This window comes from Jaculus jaculus, chromosome 2, assembly GCF_020740685.1.
Source record: "Jaculus jaculus isolate mJacJac1 chromosome 2, mJacJac1.mat.Y.cur, whole genome shotgun sequence".
NCBI classification, from domain to species: Eukaryota; Metazoa; Chordata; class Mammalia; order Rodentia; family Dipodidae; genus Jaculus; species Jaculus jaculus.
The window spans coordinates 164,213,424-164,232,587 of record NC_059103.1 but is presented as its reverse complement, the minus strand read 5'-3'; the positions used below and the strand labels follow the sequence as shown (position 1 = coordinate 164,232,587).

Here is a 19,164-nt window from a genome sequence, read left to right as displayed (position 1 = left end):
CTGTTTTTGAAAATTTGTAAATTTCTACAATGAACAGCAATTGTTTTGTTTGGAAAACATCCCAAAGAAGTACCCAACTTACAAATAGAACACAGCTACCCAGAGCTTCTCACTGTTCTCAAGGACAAAACTAACAACAAACCAGATTCAAGGAATGCATTTGAGTAGAGAACAGGAAAGCTCAATGGAGCATTGCTAAAACTTGATCACCAAAACAGATCAGGGCCTGGTGGAGAAGGTCTGTAATTCCAGATAGTTGGAGGATAGGGGGAGAATTGCAAGTTCAAGATCCATCTAGGCAATTTAGGGAGAACTTGTCTGAAAATCAAAAGCAAAAAGGGGTTTGGGGATATGCCTCAGTGATAACAGTCCTTGCCTAATCTGTGAGGGTCTAGGTGCAATTTGAAATGCTGCAATGAACAAATGAATGAAGAAATACTAGTCAGTCATTCAATCCCTGTCTTTTTTTTAATTTTTTATTTATTTATTTGAGAGCGACAGACACAGAGAGAAAGACAGACAGAGGGAGAGAGAGAGAATGGGCGCGCCAGGGCTTCCAGCCTCTGCAAACGAACTCCAGACGCGTGCGCCCCCTTGTGCATCTGGCTAATGTGGGACCTGGGGAACCGAGCCTCGAACCGGGGTCCTTAGGCTTCACAGGCAAGTGCTTAACCGCTAAGCCATCTCTCCAGCCCCAATCCCTGTCTTAATTTCACCTATTTCCATCATCCCCAATAGTAATAACCTACATAGTGATAAACAAAACTATAACTTGCCTTATCTTCATTGGATAATCATTAGGACAGTAATTTAATGAGCTTAAGGAACATAAAATTGTCAGTGGGGGGTGGAGAGATGGCTTAGAGGTTAAGTGCTTGCCTGTAAACCCTAAGAACCCCGGTTGGAGGCTCGATTCCCCAGGACCCACATACAGACACACAAGGTGATGCATGCATCTGGAGTTGGTTTACAGTGGCTGGAAGCCCTGGTGTGCGCTCTCTCTCTCTCTCTCTCTCTCTCTGCCTCTTTCTCTGACTTGTTCTCAAATAAATAAAAATAAACAAAAAAATTTAAAATAAAGTAAAATAAAATTTAAAAAATTGTCAGTGGGGGTTCAGAGAGATCAATAGTAAATGACCACACCCCAAGCTCGCCAAACATTTCAGCATGAAAACTCTGCATGCCTAGAAGCCGTGGATTGTTACTAGAACATTTTCAGTGCCAGGGATGGGATACCTTCCAGTGAGATGTTGGCCAGGGAGGTCCCTGATGACCCAAAATATTACATGCCATTGCCAAGGCTCTTGGTTTCCCACCAGGAAAAGATGGTAAGACCCTATTGCTGAAGACTCCACACATTTGTGCTGCAAGTTACTGAGAAATCTTGCTGGAGCTGAGCTGAAAACCTCCTCAGCTGGTCTAGACCAGCTGACAGAAAGCTGGAGAATGCTATGCTGCACAAAGCTCCATGGGATAGAGAGATCACCAGTGGAGATAACATAAGTGGACACTGCAAGTCTTAAGTGTAGCCAGCTAGGCTAAATGAGCCAAGGGGTGAAAAAGTGGCACATCTGTTAGGAGGCCCGCGTCACGGGAAGGAATACGTACCTGATGCTGAAAACCTATGATGGGGCAAGTCATGAGTGATAGGTGTTTTAAGACCTGCTGGTGACTGACTAAATATATATATACTATGCTCACCAAACTGTCTGGTAAGCAATTCTCTTACTAATGTTCATACCCATATATTAATGCTACACTCACTTTTGGTTACAGAAGCTTCTCTTTTCAGATGGCAGGAACCTCTGAGATGACTCAAAAGGCACCATAGTACTGAGATGTGACAGAGGAGTGCTCAGCACTGAAACATCTCTATCACACCTTCAAAGGCTCAGGGTCCACTGTGGAAGAGATAGCAGAAAGAATGTAAGAGCCAAAAGAAGGTAGGACTCCTTACTATGCATTCTTCCAGACCCAAAATGGTTTGGATATCCATGATCTCGCACTGCCTGGCACTACCATCATAACAGGAGGAAGAGATCATGACATCAAAATTAAAAACAAGAGACTGACTGGGGGGTAGGGAGATATGATGGAGTGTGGAGTTGTGAAGGGAAAAGTGAGGGGGAAGGGATTATCATGGTTTACTGTCTATACTTATGGAAGTTGTCAATAATAAACAAAGAAAAAAGAGAGAAAAATTTGCATGAGATATTTTCAAGGCTAGAACATTAAAACAAAGACTCGTAGTCATTAAAGTATGGAACATAAAGCTTATTTATATGTACAAAGTTGAAGCTACCCCTCAACCAAACAGTATGCCTAAGTAATCTAAAAATCTTTTAAAAAGGGTCTGGGGTGGGGACTAAAAATATCCATCATCAAAGAATGGGCAGATTGTGATATGTTCAAACAGTGAAACGCTACTTAGTAAATATGAAAGACTGAATACACTCATCAATATACAAGAATCTCTTAAACATAAACAAGACACAAGAGAGTCCACAATTGCATTTCTATAAATTTCTGGAATAAAAAGTACTACTCTATGGTCATACAGGTTAGAACAATTTTTACATAGGAGGGCTAACTGGAATAGGACATTGTCCTGAACAGTAAAGTTTTTATTTTTTAGTATCATTTATTTGAGAGAGAGAGAGAGAGAGAAAGAAGCAGATAGAAAGAATGGGCATTCAAGGGCCTCCAGCCATGGCAAATGAACTCCAGAAGCATGCACCACCTTGTGCACCTGGCTTATATGGGTTCTGGGTAATTGAACCTCGGGTCCTTAGGCATCGTAGTCAAGTGCCCTAACTGCTAAGCCATCTCTCCAGCCCTCTATTTTTTTTAATTAAACATTTATTTATTTATTTGAGAGCCAAGGACAGACAGAAAAAGAGGCAGAGAGAGAGAGAGAGAATGGGTACGCCAAGGCCTCTAGCCACTGCAAATGAAGATGTGTGCAACCCCTTGTGCATCTGGCTAATGTGGGTCCTGGGGAATTGAGCCTCAAACCAGGGTCCTTAGGCTTCACGGGCAAGCACTTAACCACTAAGCCATCTCTCTAACCCTCTATTTTTATTTTAAGGGTGGTATTTTTAAATCTTTATAAATTTATTGACTATAAAGATAACTCAGCTAAACAATTAAAATATTACTTATTGAATCTTAAAGTTAAATGTAACCTACTACCCACAGAAACCATGTAATGAATCTTTCTATTATAAAAAGAAAACACACAGGCCATTCAGAAAGCAGATAAAAGCTTTAATTTACTGTGGGCACTTCTCTAACCGTAACAGAACATTCTTACATTCTTAAGTACAGTGTACCATAACAACATTATTTTTATATAATTAAGGGTATATTATATATATCATGAACCACTGATTAAATATAAATAAAGAAATTGAATATATGTTAGAAAGTTTAAAATAAAATTTTAAAAGACTAAATACTATGAGAGTTTATACATACTGACATTAATTCTAGACATCCTATCATGGTGACAGGCAAGTTACCAAAAATAAAGAAAAAAATCACAACTGCTTTCAGGTGACAGTACAGAGTTTGAACACCCCACTACTTTCATATCCACAATGTCAACTCTGGATGGCATTTTCATTTCTATATAAAGTAGACCAGGTTTCAGACCATGAACAAAATCCTAATTATAAACACAGGAAACCAAATTTATATTCCCTGTATTATGGAGATGAGACATTATTAAGTACATAAAAATTTTCAGTGGTAGTGTTTAGGGACAATTCAAGCAGTAGCTAAAACTGGGTTTTGCTACCACAGTGTACATTTTCACCCAAAGATGATCTGTCAAAATATTTAGAAATAAATGTGTAATATAACATTACCTCCTCCAAAAATACTACTGGGGGAAGGGGGGGTCCAATTTGACTTTAAAAAAACAAAACCAAAACATTTCAGGAAACAAACTATGATAGTCTGAACTGTAATCTTCCAGAGTCTCATTTCAGCTGGAACAAATTTTGTGGCCAAATAGTGTTTGTAGCCACAGTCCAGAAGCCTTGAACAGCACGTTCATACCCTACAGAATTCTGAAGGACTCCTAGACACCCAAGTAATACTACAGCAGAAAGCTAATCATCTGTGTATCAAAACCTGCATGAATTTTAAACATAGTCATAGCCTATTTTAACAGTGATTATGTGTTAAAATATATGCACACCTGTACACAGATCACCATCAAACACAGGAACAAAGTGTCAGTGGATACATTGTAAATAAGCTCTCCCAAATAATTTGAATATATTTATTTTCATTAACTTTGACACAGAATTAGAAGGGACTGTATATAATTATGGAGACTGCTGCAAAAAACACTTGATGCTACCGAGTGTTCTACAAAGGGCATGCACAAGCTAGCATTTAAATTTTCTCATGTATATATCTTAACACATATATCTTAAGCTACAATATGTTGAAAGCCTTTAATAATTTTAAACCAAATTATTTTAATTGACCTACATTTAAATGGGGAAAAACAAAATATTTCCTCCATTGTCCCAATATGGATGGTGATATTAAAACTTCATTACCCAAATCGATAAACTTATATGTCATCCTTGAAATTCCAAAACGGATGAAAATTCTTATCACTACTAAGTTTTCCCAGCAGCAGTCTATTTCACCACATTCACAGCACACTAGACCTTTGAGGATTACATAATATCAGCATGCTGGTGGCTACAGATGGCAATAATTAAACCCACCAGTCTCTTCTTTTTACTTAGGTATCTTTTCAAACTAAGAATTTTCATTAACACAAACTTAAAAACACTTTCCCCTTTATTTAACAGTCAATGTAAGTGTAGATAAAAACTAAAAACCATTATTGTCTTTCAGTGTGTGCAAAACAGAAACTATTTCAGTTACATTAAGTAAATCACAGGTAGGGAAGGGAATACATTTTTTTTTCCATTTAAGAAGGGTTCTTTATCATATATTCACAAAAACTGACAAATCCAGATTGCTTGGTTCATGGTCATTTATGGCTTAAAGTACTGGATTTGAAAAATAGTTCAGGCTAAAATAAACAATGAATGCATGTTTACCTCAAAAAAACCATGCAGTAAATAAATGTTCTCATGTACATCAGAATCTAAGAAAAGTGTCTGCAAGTGTGAACTGTAATGTTTGTTTCTTGCCTTTCACTAGGAGAATACACCCAGCAAGATCCTTGCCTTTAACCTGTTCAGCATTGTATATGTCAATCTTGGTATTCTCAGGTTGGTAAAAAGAAGAAAATCACTGCTTCAATACCCCTGCAATAGAAACTGAGTGGCCTCAAATGCAGATGCCATGAGGTCCAATTGGACAGAAGTGAAGCTATGATTACCTGCTGCAGTCAGTTTGGAATACCTGACTACCTAGAATATCAAATGGGAAATGTTTCTTTTTAAAAGTCTATCTGCCCTTTAAACTTGAGAATTGTCAGGGTAACATCCACTCACTGTTCCTGGTTTTGGTATGCCCCAACAACATGAGAATTGAACTGAACTACGATGATAGTAATGTCATCTCTGTACATCCGAGCAAGCTCTTCAGGAAGACTAAGCATTTTGGAGAGGCGCTCATGATCGACAGCCCCAAACTCGTTGTTGCCCACAGCATGGCGAATGAGATGGGTTGCTGCATTCTGATCCTCAAATACTGTGGTCATTTTGGCTCTCCTTTCTGTTAAAAGGCCATGCATCTGTCCCAGAGTCACCTTGTAGCCACCAACAGCTATTGGCTGTTGATGATGAACACCAGTTAAGTACTCACCCACAATCCTAACTACATCCTGCCTATGCATAGTTTCCCATAGCCCATCAGTGGCCAACACTAGGAATTTATCCTGTGGCCTTAATCGGTGATAAGTTACCTCTGGCTCAGCAGTGAGATAAGGAGGTGTGTGATAGTTAGGAGGGATAAACTTGGTATATTCATTGTCATTCAACTGGTCTGGGCCAGATTCTATGACTCTCTTTTGAAGGTCAATGCTCCATTTGAACTTTACATCTCCAAAAGCCCTGAAAGGCATCAGCAAGCCAAGCAGACGATCTTGCTTCACAACACTCTTGGCTTCATTCTTTGGGTGTTCCAATTTCAACCGTTCTAGTTCTCTTTCATTCTGAGCATTGTGGTCATGAGACAGCGTGAGTGCTGACCAAGAGCCATCCTCTTCCTGCACACCGAGCATGGCTCTGCTATCCCCAGTATTAGCCACATGAAGGTCAACACCATCCACATGGGCCACACAAGCAGTGGCCCCAGAAAACGCCACCCGAAGCACCAGGTAATTGAGAAAAGAATTAGGATCACCAACTTGAGCTTCCAATGAGATGTCATTATCAAGTCTCTTGAAAGCATTAATTAAAGCCTCCTTAACATCAATGTCAGTTGACTCGCCAGTGTTGAGGTCGATAAGCTCTTGCCAGTAAGTCCTCAAGCTGTTGAAGTACAATTTGGATGCCTCCTTACTGAAGTAATCATTGGGGTGCTTATGCCATTGAAGGATGGGTAGCAGTGCCCGGCCACTCTCTACTGCATTTTCAATCTCTAGCAGAGTCTCATGAGGTAACAGAGAGACAGCAATGTAATAGAAGAGTCTTTCACTGACTGCCTGAGAACAAGCACAGCCTGCATGGCCATCAAAAACCCCCAAAAGCATCCCTCTTGTCTGCAAGCAGGTTGCTGCACTTCTCCGGTCCTCAATGGGTGCATTTGCAGGCAGCTGGTTGCTATCAAATCCAAGGATGGAACTGACATTTTTGCCATCAAATTCTGGTACTTTGAAACTATATTCATTAGCTTTAAGGATGCTGTTGACTTGTGGAGGTGTAAGGTAAAATTTCTGTGGCGTGGAAGCATACCTTCTCCCTTGAGTGTAATGCCACCAGTTCTCCTTTGGCCTACAGAAAGTAGCATATGCTGGATGGGGTGTGTACCTCAGGCGACTCTGAGGAACGTAGGGAGATGAACAGCATAGATGCTTGTGGTGGCAGTAACATGCAGTGCCATAGAATCTACCCAGTTCACAGTTACGGATGAGAGGGAAAAACAGTTGAGTTGGTGCTGGCATGGCATCAGAGAACAGTGGTAGGCTGGAACTTCTGACTGGGATTCCTAGAGAGCAAATTAAGACAGATGCACACAATGAAGAGTTACACTCCCAATTACTTAACTAGCTTTGCTGTACAGCAATACTGAACGAGGGAATGCACATGATAAGCCCTATGGTAGCAAGAACTGTATTTTATATAGCTCTCATACACTATTTCTACAGGGTAACCAAAACTGGTATGGTAATTAAGTTGGTATATAGTAATTAAAACTCCTAGTCATTCATGGAGTCAGGACTGAACTTAACTTTTCTATTTCCCATTCTTTGTGCAGTATAGACTATACAGAATACACATAGACTTGGCTGAAGAACGCTGAGCAGAAGGTTATATAATACTATGCCGCAGCAGACTACCTGGCCAATCACCCTTCTCCCTCACTACAGTGACTTAAAAAGGGCTTGGAGCTCCCATTTTGCACAACTGCTTTCCCCATTTATGGGAATCTGTAGTCAATCACTGACATTTGATTACAGATGACTATTTCAAAGCAGTATTAAGATATAACCTTAGCATATGTATATTTGCACAATATTATCAGCAACTCACTACGCAATCCTGAAAAAGTCACTTTATCTCTCTGGACCTCACTCTCTTAAATTTTAAGTGAATACATAGGAACCAGTGCTCTCTAAAACCTCTTCTAGAATTTATGTCTTTAGTTTGTTAGAATGAGGCTTTGGAATTAAATGTAGGCTTTATTCATTACTGCTGGATTTTACTGTGTCTGTGCTCTTTGTGATAAAAGACTCAAGTATTCTAACAGCTCTAAACTTGGTTAGTAACGTAATTTTAGAATTTACTTGCTATCATTCCTTGATTAGCATTCATAAAAGCAAACTACAGAAATATTTTGTTTATTATGGTTCCTATAATCCACCCTTAGAAAAAGGGTTCAGGTAGAAACAGGTTATCTATTTGTTCTAGGAAAGCAATAAAGCATCATGAAACCAAGTCTAAAGTTTGGATTACAAAGATATGACATGATTAGGTGTATTCTGAAAATAACTTTCTGGCACTTATCTAGCAAATTTAAGGGATGTACATCACTATTCCAAATCATAAAAAAAAAAAACCTCTTCAAGAACATATTCTTCTCTGAATTCTTAAAGATACTACTTAAAATACTCAACTGAACCATGAATAAACATATTAAGAAAAAGTTACAAATGTCACAGTATTAACTACATAGTAAATAATTTTCATGTACTTTTTGATGAGTAACATAGGAAGTGATGAGTGGAAATGGCAAACAGAAAGCTAAATCACTGATTCTTGCTTCCTTCTGTAATAAGCAAGGCTAAGCCAGAATTCTCTCAGAATTCTATTCAGAATCTCGTTTGCAAGTGGGAGAATGTACCTTATCTTAAGTGGACTACCCAAGAAGGGATTTGTTTACAAAAACAAAAATAAAAACCAGGCAACACAAAGTATGGGCTAGATTTATGGAGGTAAGAGCCCATAAAGCAGCATTCTGAAATGAAATAATGAAAAACAGAAACTGCAGAAGAACAAGAATTTACCAGGACTTATCACTTTAACAGTATTTCAAACCCAGTACCAGAAAGACATTCAAAGGTAAAGTGTACATGACTGAGCCAGGAGATGTATTCAAATATTAGGTGACCTGCAAATGGTTTGTAGACATAGACCAGATCTCGTTTTTAGGTTTGTATTTAAAAAAAAAACAATAGCTCTTTTATGCAATTTAATTAATAAAAATGTAGAAGATAAAATCTTAATAAAAATACATTTCCTCATAATTTTATGTTTGTATTTGTTCTTACTTTAAAACTTAAGGAGGGAGTAGAAGATAAATGCATAACAGTTTGGTTACATGACAACTAAGCAATAACAAGTCTAGGAAAACATTCACTTAAATTTCTCTGACAGCTTTTCTACTTTTATGATGGCTGAAAAAAATGAATAAAATGTGGTAAAAAAGCATCCATGCAATAGATGCTGTGAATACTGGAACTCAAATACTCAAATAGCTACGTCTTCCCTTCACAACCGGAGTACTTGTGATTAAAAATAAAGCAGAGTGAATTATTCCTACTGCATCTTTTCAGTTATTCAGGCTTGGCATATGGACTAGGTTGAATTCCATATACCCAGCTCCAAACGTGCCTTCAAAAGACAAATTCCTGGGGAAGTTGGATTTATGAAAACCCTGTTCTGTAACGAGTAATGTATCATTATCAGTTGGTAGAAATGACATATTCTCTCCACTAGACCAGATACGTTCAGAAGTCAATGCACTTTCATATGCTTTGTTAATCAGCAATAAATAATCTCTTAGTATTCCTTTTAAATATCCTGTGATTCAACATATCTCCTATAAAATTAACAAAACAGAAGGCTATTAAGGGATGAAATGGTAACAACGTATAGCTGTTGGAGCAATGGCAAATTTCTTAATTATTTTTTAAAAGTTCCTAGCCCTTGATGTAGACTCAGCGACATTATCTACAGCATCTCAATCCGAGGCAGATTTGGCCAATATCACCAATGACTAATAAAAAGATGTGCTGTAACCAGACAGAAAAGAGCCCATCCATTCTTCCTGATGTGCTCGCCAGAGCCGGTGCCAAGAAATTATTCCACTTCATCAATAAACCCATGGATCAAATTAATTAGAAAATGCTGCCCTGTCGGTGCACCTACTCCAGAGCTCCTTAGCCTTGCAAAGCTTCTGATGCAAATGAAAAACAATGCTACACTAGTCGTGACATGTGTCAGCACCCTGGTTTATGTAATCTGATTGCATTAAACACCCTACAAAAAAGATTATCTGCTATTTTTCAGCATTTTCTGGAAATGCCTAGCCATTTCACAGTTCTAGTATCATTACATGAATGAAGAAACCAGTTTACTTCAGAAGACACAAAGCACCAAGCCAGCACTTGTTTGATCAGTTTCCTTTGTCCCTGCCCCCCCCAAAATTCGCACTTATTAAGTCATCAGAGAGATTCTGGTGTAGGGCGCCTTTGTCTCCTTTCCCCTATCTTACTTCGTAATTCCATGCAAACCTCCTAAAATCATTCACACAACAAAATCAGTCACCATTCTTCCTGGGTACCCAACGCAGGTAGTTAAGTGAATACCTTACCAATTCGTCTGGGCCCGGGACACACACACATTCTCCTGTCATCACAACACGGAGCCGACAACATCCACAACCCGCGCGGACAGCAGCAGCGACAGCAGCAGCGGCCCATTGAAAGCAAGGCAGAGATGCTCATTAGAGGAGAGGCGGAGGCGGCGGGGAGGCGGGAGCAGAGGAGGGGCGCGGTCTCGCTGCAGCCCGGTGAATGGGCTGGGAGGGGACATAGAGGATGGAGGGGGAAGGGGGGGAGAAAGGGGTGGAGAGAAAGAAGGAAACCAAACAAACCCACCCAGCCAGAGAGACAAAGTCACAGCCTCAGGCAGGGGGAGGGGGCCCCGGGAGCGGGCAGGAGCGCAGCGGGGCAGCGTGGGAGCAGAGCCCACCGGCGCGCAGCATCCTCCACCCACTTCGCCCAGCTCGCCGGGCCCCACGCGACGCTCGCTTCAAGCACACAACAGCAGCTCGGGGTGGGTCACGGGCGAGGCCGGGGCGGAGGCACCGTGGGAGGGGGGGGGACCCCGTGGGCGCTGACAGCCGGCGCGCAGAGCCCCGGGGCTGCGAGGTGGACGCTCAGAGCCGGCTCGTGGGAGCCCCACGCCGGCGCTCGTTCCGCCCGTCCGCATTCCCCACGCCCGCGGCCGTCGCTCGCCACGCGCGCCCGACACCCCTCTCCCGCCCCCGTCACGACTCGGGACAGGTGGAGGAGGATCCCGAACCCGGCGGCTCGGAGCGGGGAGCGGGGAATACCAACCGGGCACAGCAGAGCACCGGCCGCTTTCCACGCAGGCGGCCGTGGCGGCTCGGTTCCGCTCGGCGATCCCTCACGTGCGCCCGCGCAGCTCCCCCGGCGCGCGCCGCACCTCGCCCCCAACCGGCCCGCTCCGCGCCGGGCCCGCCGGGCCACCACCCTGCCCCGCCCTCAGGCTCGCGGCCCTGCCGCTTCACGCCTTCTGATTGGCTGTGCCCTGGCGAGTGGGCGGGGAGAGGCGGAGGGTGGGGGTGGGGCCGGCCCGAGGGACGGGGGCGGAAGAGGAGCGGGCGGCACGCCGCCTTTGTGACGTCACGGGGGTCAGACAATCCCTTCCATTGGGCGAGGGCCGCCCATTGGTTCCGCGGGTCCGCTCACGTGACCACGCCCGGTTAGCTGGCGGAGGTGGGTTCGGGCGTCTCGGGTGGCGTTCGCCGGGTTGGCCGCCCGCCCGCCCGCCGAGGAGGAAGCTCGGGCATCTCTGCGCGCGCGGCGCCGCGTGGGCCGGGCGCTCCCCCGCAGGGCGGGCTTCCGCGAATCCTTGCCACCTCGGCGGGGCACGGGTGGCGCGCGAGGCGGGCCTGGTGGCCAAGCCTCCCCGCGGTTATGTGCAGACTTGCCCGGGGCCGACCACCGGAGGAACTGTGGGACCAACCGCAAGCTAATCTCTCTAGCCTGTGTGTGAGGCAGGGCAGACGGTGTCCAGTGCACCCTGCATCTTTCAGTCACGACCAACTTGCAGATTTTTAGGAGCGTTGAGTCGGGTGATGTTTTGTATTTTTCTTGATGCCGTTCAGGTCCCAGAGAGAGGCTGGTCTAAGTAGCAGGAAGGGGAAGTTGGATGAAGGCAGTCTTTCCCTTGTAGAATAGGTATGTAGTCACGTTCTCTGAAGGACCTTAAGTCAGTACTGTCACCTTTGCCATGACGGATTACAATGTTAGGAGAAAAGAAACGCAACCAACCTGGAAAACTGAGAAGTACATTGGACTTGCAGTTAGAAGAGCCCTTAAGTTTATCCTGGTGATAGGACCCATTGCCCTTCCTTGAGATTCACTTTACACAGCTGGGAGCTGAACTTAGGGTTGCATCATCATTGTATGTGCTAGACAAAACACGGAGGGCTCCACCCTTAACTTGATCCACACGCATCTCCTTTTTAATGGGATAGTGACTTCTTACCTGCACCCACATAGATCCCATCATGTTTGAATAATGGCTTCGAGTAATGGAAATTGGTTAATGGTATCGGGCAAACCATTGCACTTTGCCTAGTGTTAATGAATGGACCTTGATTTATTACATACATCTGCTTATTGGCTAATAAAGTTTACAGAGTGATGTTAACAGTAGTGTAGAGTTTTATTAATCCTGCATTTTGTAACTTGTGTGTGATAAAGGAACAACTATAATACCAAAGTAGTCATTTGTAAGTTCTGAACCTTTCAAGCTGCCTTCTCTATTCTCCAAACAGAGGACAGTGTTTTTGCCCATCCTCAGGAAACACTGGTGGCTGGTGGTCTGGCCCTCATCCGAGGTCACATGAATCCAGTTCCCTTATTTAACCTCCTCTGTTTTGCTTTTCACATGAGTGTCTCATAAATTTGCAAGTGCCCTTCATTGTCCATCACTTTCTGTTAAGTATCTCATTTGTGTATCTGGCTTCCTCCAGTCTCCTAGAGGTAATATAGGGTGTAGCATAGTGGTTTAAGAGCACAGCTGGAGTGAGATTCCTGGGTTCCAGTCTCACCTCTCTAGCTTTCTGTATGGTCTTGGGCTACATCTATGGTGACTTGGATCTCTCAAGAGTAGAAAGGACTTTCAGGGCAGTCTTAAGTTAGCTGATTGTAATGTATGTATGTGTGTGTATGTGTGTGTGTGTGTATATGTGTGTGTGTGTATGTATGTATATATTATATGCTCATGCATACGTATGTATGTTGCTAAGAAAGATAGTGCTGTCTAAGTATTAGCTATTAGTATAGATGCATTAGATCATTATTTTAGATTAAGGACTCCCAAGAGAACAGGAGACCCAGGTTCCGAAGTACAGTATTTTCTAGAGTTCGATATTAAAGCTACTAGCACACAGCAGGGTCTTTGAATTTTAGGGTATCAGTTTAAAGTAATTTATATGAAGAGTCACTGTCTCCTAGCCCTTTCTTTGCAAAAGACCAGTTAATTAAAGCTGAGGTGGGAGCAGAAATGTTTATAATATAGACTTCTGTCTTTCTTATTGGCATTTTCCAAGTGGTAGTGAATAATGAGATTCCAGAATTTACACATTTATAGCAAATAACCTCTTCAAAATTGTTAGCTTAAGCCGGGCGTGGTGGCGCACGCCTTTAATCCCAGCACTTGGGAGGCAGAGGTAGGAGGACGGCCGTGAGTTCAAGGCCACCCTGAGACTACAGAGTTAATTCCAGGTCAGCCTGGACCAGAGTGAGACCTTACCTTGAAAAACCAAAATAAATAAAAAAATAAATAAAAATTGCTAGCTTAATAGTCTATATACTTACTGCTATCAGTATCAGTTTTGAAATTTCCTGTGCAAGTTCTTTTCAGATCTTCACAGGAAATCCCACCGTGTTTCACTATAACCAGCACTTCGGTTCTGTACCAGAATAGTATTGATTTCTCCATCTGCCTCTTCTTAGTTTGAAATGACCTGTCTATTTTTGAAAATAATGCTGATTTTCAAAAACCTGGTATTTGCCACCACTAAATATAGTCAGAAGAATTTGTCATCAAGATTGAATGCCAAGATATTTCTGGGATCAAGAGAAAGCCTCCTTGAAGTGATGACTTTGAAATAATCTTTAGAGGTGTAAGGTCTGTTCTCCAGTTGCAGAGGTACAGGATTCAGTGACATGTGTATTAGAAAGTGCCAGGCTAAAGAGGTTCCAACTGCTGGTGTCTGGTAGTGTGCCAACCATGGCCCTCCTCTGGCCTGCCCTGGTTCCTCTTTTTAAGTGGAAATGTATTAGGCCACCCAGTGGTCTTACTTCAGTAGTGCTGTTTGTCATTATGTGGCCATTTGTCCAGAGCCTGGACAGGTCCTTAGGTTTTCTACTGTGACCTCACGACTATTTTAGCCAATCTGAACACCTATTGATATTTCAACATTAAGAGGTAGTAAATAGGGTTAGAGAAATGGCTTAGCAGTTAAGACACTTGCCTGCAAAGTCTAAGGACCCATGTTCAACACCCTCCCATCCCATATAAGCCAGATGCACAAGGTCACATATGCACAAGGTCACATATGTGCACAAGGTGATGCACACATCTGGAATTCAGTTGCCATGGCTAGAGGCCCTGGAGCACCAATTTCTCTCTCTCTTTCTCATAAAACAAAACAAAAGAAAAGAACAGTAGCCTTACAACAATACAGAATTGTAGAGAAGGGGCAGGAAGAGAGGAAGGAAGGTAGTATTTGAAAAATACTGTGGTACAGAGAGCACTATGCCAGGGTACCTGTTTTGTCTATACACATGCTTCTTGAGATACCAGTAATGCAGATAGTTCTTGAATATAATCATTAATATTTAAGCTGTGCTTCTGCCATTCAGAAGACCTGGACATCAACAAATGCTGGCCATGTTGGTCTGGTGTAGTGAGGAGATGAAAGGCCTTTGTGGGTATTGGAGGCCATATTTGACAACACAGAGAAGCCTCCAGTGATGCCATTCAGGGACCTTAAAATAGATCTGCATATGGGTGTGAGATGCTGATAGCTCACTGACTTACTGTGTGACCTTTGCCAGAATCAACAATCAGAAGGAGGAAAGACTGGTTCTCCACGCTCCCTTTCTCCTGTTTTCCTACATGTCTTGGCCAGGAAATTAGTAACTAACCAATGGATTCCTACTTTCTTACTTCTCAGTGTTGATTTGCTTTGAAATGAATACACTTGTAGCTATAAAGTGAGATTAACAAATCATCTACATGAAAGACACAAGAACAGGTATTATGACTTATGTTCTTCAGACTGGAGACTATTCTAGATGTTTTCACATATTTCTCATTTGGTATTTGTGAAGTAATCTATTCTCAGATCTCAAAAATTAGTAGTGATGGAGGGGGAAAAGTAAAGCTGTATTCTCTTTCAAAACTATGGAGAGACTAGGCTTAGTGGCACATTTAATCCCAGAATTTGGGAGGCAGTTTCAAGGCCACCCTGAGACTACATCCTAAATTCCAGGTCAGCCTGGGCTAGAGTGAGACCCTCCCTTGAAAAAAAAAAAAAAGTAGGAAGAAAAGTTTTCAGGACTAGCAACATGAAATTTCTGTATATTCATTAAACATGAATAAGAAATGCACGTAACTAGTCACATGCTTGCAGCAAGAGAACTACATGTCTTTGAACCTGAGACTGGTTTAGACAGATTAATTTTGATTTACAATGGGATTCTATCCCAATAAGTTCACCAAAATTTAAAATACCATGTGGTAAACATATTGAAAATCCTGACAGCAACACAATACAGTGTCAAGCATCCATTTTTCCATCACGATCACACAGCTGACTGAGAGCTGCGGCTCCCATCCACTGCCAGCATCAGAGAGAGAGAGTGTGTGCGGTGCCATAGATTGGTAGACCAGGAAAGGGTCAACACTGAAAGATGAAAATGGTTTTGACTGAACTTGCATCACTGTCATATCATTGTTAAGTCAAAAATTGTTAGGTGGAGCTATCATAAATCAAGGATCATTGATAGCTTAAAAATTCCTATGAGTGAGGTATATACAAAGAATGACCCTGAATGTGAGAGTGGAGGAGTGAAAGGGGCTTGGTATTGTCTGGCCATCAGACATCCTGGCAAGATTAAGTTTTCATTTAGTGAGACTCCAAAGATGGATCCTACAAAATGCGGAAGGGTATAAGGTAGAGAAAGACTGAAACTGACGTACTGTCATATGTCTAGACTGGGGTATATTTTATAAGGTGCTGGTCATGGGCACCTCTGAGACATAGGCCATCTGTAGACTTCAGGAGGGCTCATGCTGTGACCTCAGAAACTGGCAGCTGCTGATTTGCCTAGTTTTAAAAGTCTTAATTCCTTGTTGGAGTACTAGAGTACAAGTCTCTCCAGAGCAGCCATGAGGGCTTGGGATGTTGTGAGCACTATGAGTGGGAGCTTCCTTTATGCTACTTCCTGTTCTAAGCACATTGTCCTGGGGGTAACGTGGATATTGTTCTTACATCCAGTCCACAGATGAGGAAACAGTCTCAGAATAATTGCCCCTCAGGATCACATAAGTAGGAAGTGTTAGAACCATATTCCCTAGAACTTTCAGCCAAAGTCACTGTGCTGTTAAGACCACTGTACACAGTAGGTGCTCACTAGTAACAAAAGAGCTCATGCTTTGTGAAACAGGGTCACTGCAACAAGTGAGCACTTTGAGAATATTTCATGAATGTGGGGGTGGGAAACAAGTGAATAAACGAACTTGTTACCTTCTGGTCTATTCCTTTGGCTTTCTTTTAAAGGACTGTGTCAGGGCTTGGAGGCAAGTGATTTTATGGATTTGTGAGAACTACAGAAAATTCCATATTTTCAGGATAGATTTGAGGTCAAACTGTGTTCTTAAAATTGCAGGATTTTGGGCTGGAGAGATGGCTTAGCGGTTAAGCGCTTGCCTGTGAAGCCTAAGGACCCCGGTTCAAGGCTCGGTTCACCAGGTCCCACGTTAGCCAGATGCACAAGGGGGCGCACGCGTCTGGAGTTCGTTTGCAGAGGCTGGAAGCCCTGGCGCGACCATTCTCTCTCTCTCCCTCTATCTGTCTTTCTCTCTGTGTCTGTTGCTCTCAAATAAATAAATTTAAAAAAATTTTAAAAATATATTTTAAAAAATTGCAGGATTTCCACCCACCTTATTGAGCATTGGCACATGAATCACCACTGAATAGTTAGGGCAGTGTGGGGCTTGATTATGGTTTTCTAGGAAAACCAACTGTGAATATTTTCCTTGACAATAAATATTTCCAGATGAGTGCACAGTATGACCATCCTGGATACTGATAGAAGTATAGCTGACTGACAGGAATTGAGCAGTTTGATCTACCAAAGGTAGTAAGTTAGTGTTCAATTCAAATGTTGCTTTTATTTTTAAGCAGTTGATACTGAGCTGGGCATGATGGTGTACACCTGTGATCCCAGTACACAGGAGGCTGAAGGAGAATCGCATTTCCCAGTCAGGGAATCTCAATTTCTCTTTCTTCCCCCTCTGTATCTCTGCCTTTTTTCTCTCTCAAAAGAAAAAAAAAAAAATGCATCAACAAGAGATAGAAAAAACTTCAGAGACAGTAGGTTGTAGAACTAATCAGAATATTTAGAGAATTACTTGAATGAAATACCTAGATTGGAGTTTCATTTCTTCTTGAGTATCATGTTTTTGTGAGATGAGCCTGAGTTAGTGTCAAATACGAGCTCTGAATTTTACTAGCTGGATAATCTTAAAGCATACTCATTAGCTTCAACTTAATTTTTTTAAAGTCTAAGGTGTTGTGAGTGAAAATGATGATTGGCCAACCTTATCAAAAGTTAGCACTGAATTCCTTATTGCTTTATAACAAACTACAAACTGAATGGCTGGAGACACATAGCTTTCAGTTTTGCTCAGAGGTCTGACTGACATTTTTCAGTGGGTTGCGGTGAAGGCATCGCAGGCCATGTCCTCATGGAGGTGCTGAGAATCTCTCCTCCTGCAGCTTTGACAAGCTGCTGCTCTGCTCTCACAGCCCCTTTCTCCACTCTCTAGCCAATAGACTAGCATCTTCAAACCACCCCCTGACTGAGTCCCCCATCTGTCTGCCCCTTCTTTTTAAAAAAAATACAAAAATAAAATTTTTTGTTTTCTTCCAGTGCTAATGATGTTTAACCAAGGACTACATATAACTAGAAAAGCACACTGCCACTGAACTGCTTTCCTATTTAATAGACCTTTGTGATTACATTGGACGCATTGTGATAATCCAGGATGGTCTATTTTAAGAGTTGCTGGCTTGTACCCTTAATCCATATGCACTCTTTTAAAAAAACTGTCTTTATTTAATTCAAAGAGAGAGAGAATGAACATGAATGAGGGTCTCTTGCCACTATAAACAAACTGTTCGCATGGCATGTGCTACTTTGTGTGTCTGGATTTTCATGGGCACTGGAGAAGGGAACCCAGATTGTCAGGCTTTGCAAGCAAGCACCTTTAACCACTGAGCCTCCTCCCCAGCCCCCATATGCACTCTTAATTCTCCTTTGCCATATAACACAACACCTTCACAAATTCTGGGGATTATGGTATGGGCATCTTTTGGGTGACTGACAAAGGACATTTTGTATACCACAGTGCTTCTCTTTAACATCAATTAAATCCACCCATATTCTTATGAAAGGAATATATGAACAATGAAAATATACTTACCCTAAAAATGTTATATTGAGGACGAAAGCTTAAATAGGACAAGCAAACAGTGAAGCTGAAAAAGGCTGAATGCAGTAAGCCTCAGTTTGAGCCGCTCAGGCTTGTGCTGCAGGCTTGGAAGAGAGATCATGTAAGCGTAGTAACAGGAGGAATCACTCGAAATTTGATTGTCTGTGGGCAGCAGTGTAATGAGGATATCTACTTCCTCCCCCAAAGGAGATACAGTCATAGGTTGCATTAAGTTAAGATCAAAGGAGGTGACAGCTTCCCTCTGTGATGTCAAACTGAATCATCACCAAACTTTGAAGGTCATAAAAAATTTTCAGTGTATCCAGAGGAGGACTGCTAGCAGGGTGAAATGTTCAGAATCAGAGTATATGAGAATAAATGAGGGATATTTATGGCAGGGTTTAATGATAGTCATGAAAAGAGCCAGATTTATCTTTGGAAGTCTGAAAATTGATAAAACTAGAATAAATATATGGAAGTTATATTTTAAAATCAATATGGTAACAATGCAGTTATGATTTTATGGAAATGGAATTAGCTCTTGCTTGAGATAATGATTTTCCTGTTACTGGAGGCAGTGTAGTAGAATCTAAATAACAAGTAAAAGAATGAGCTCCTCAAACCCTTGCTTCGTGTTTGAGCATGGATTTATGCACTGACTGTTTGCAAGTTAGTCTCTCCTGTCAGAGGTAGTCACTTCTGGATGGAATGTATTAGACTGTTTAATTTAGCTTGAGCT

The 19,164-nt window shown here is 42.0% G+C and overlaps 1 protein-coding gene across 3 annotated transcripts; it reads right to left on the bottom strand.

Moving 5' to 3' along the window:
* Positions 1 to 3,246: 3,246 nt before the first annotated feature.
* On the bottom strand, positions 3,247 to 11,115 carry Pdp1 (pyruvate dehydrogenase phosphatase catalytic subunit 1). Of its 3 annotated transcripts, XM_045143435.1 has the most exons (3): positions 11,003 to 11,085; positions 10,255 to 10,289; positions 3,247 to 7,146 (listed from the first exon to the last, which is right to left on the bottom strand). In XM_045143435.1, the coding sequence occupies exons 2-3, from the start codon at positions 10,283 to 10,285 to the stop codon at positions 5,486 to 5,488; spliced, it is 1,692 nt and encodes a 563-aa protein (XP_044999370.1). In that variant the 5' UTR covers positions 10,286 to 10,289; positions 11,003 to 11,085; the 3' UTR covers positions 3,247 to 5,485. The 3 variants fall into 3 exon arrangements, with proteins under 3 accessions (XP_044999370.1, XP_044999371.1, XP_004656992.3); XM_045143436.1 differs by lacking the exon at positions 10,255 to 10,289 and having other exon boundaries at positions 11,003 to 11,115; XM_004656935.3 differs by lacking the exon at positions 11,003 to 11,085 and having other exon boundaries at positions 10,255 to 10,410.
* Between the last annotated feature and the right edge of the window lie 8,049 nt (positions 11,116 to 19,164).

What these genes read in the sequence shown, in the direction of transcription:
- Pdp1 (XM_004656935.3), bottom strand. Translation starts at nt 10,387, where the DNA reads ATGAGCATCTCTGCCTTGCTTTCAATGGGCCGCTGCTGCTGTCGCTGC. An exon ending in TCCCGGGCCCAGACGAATTG is followed by an intron (nt 7,147 to 10,254) that starts GTAAGGTATTCA and finishes TTTGCTCTCTAG; the next exon opens with GAATCCCAGTCAGAAGTTCC.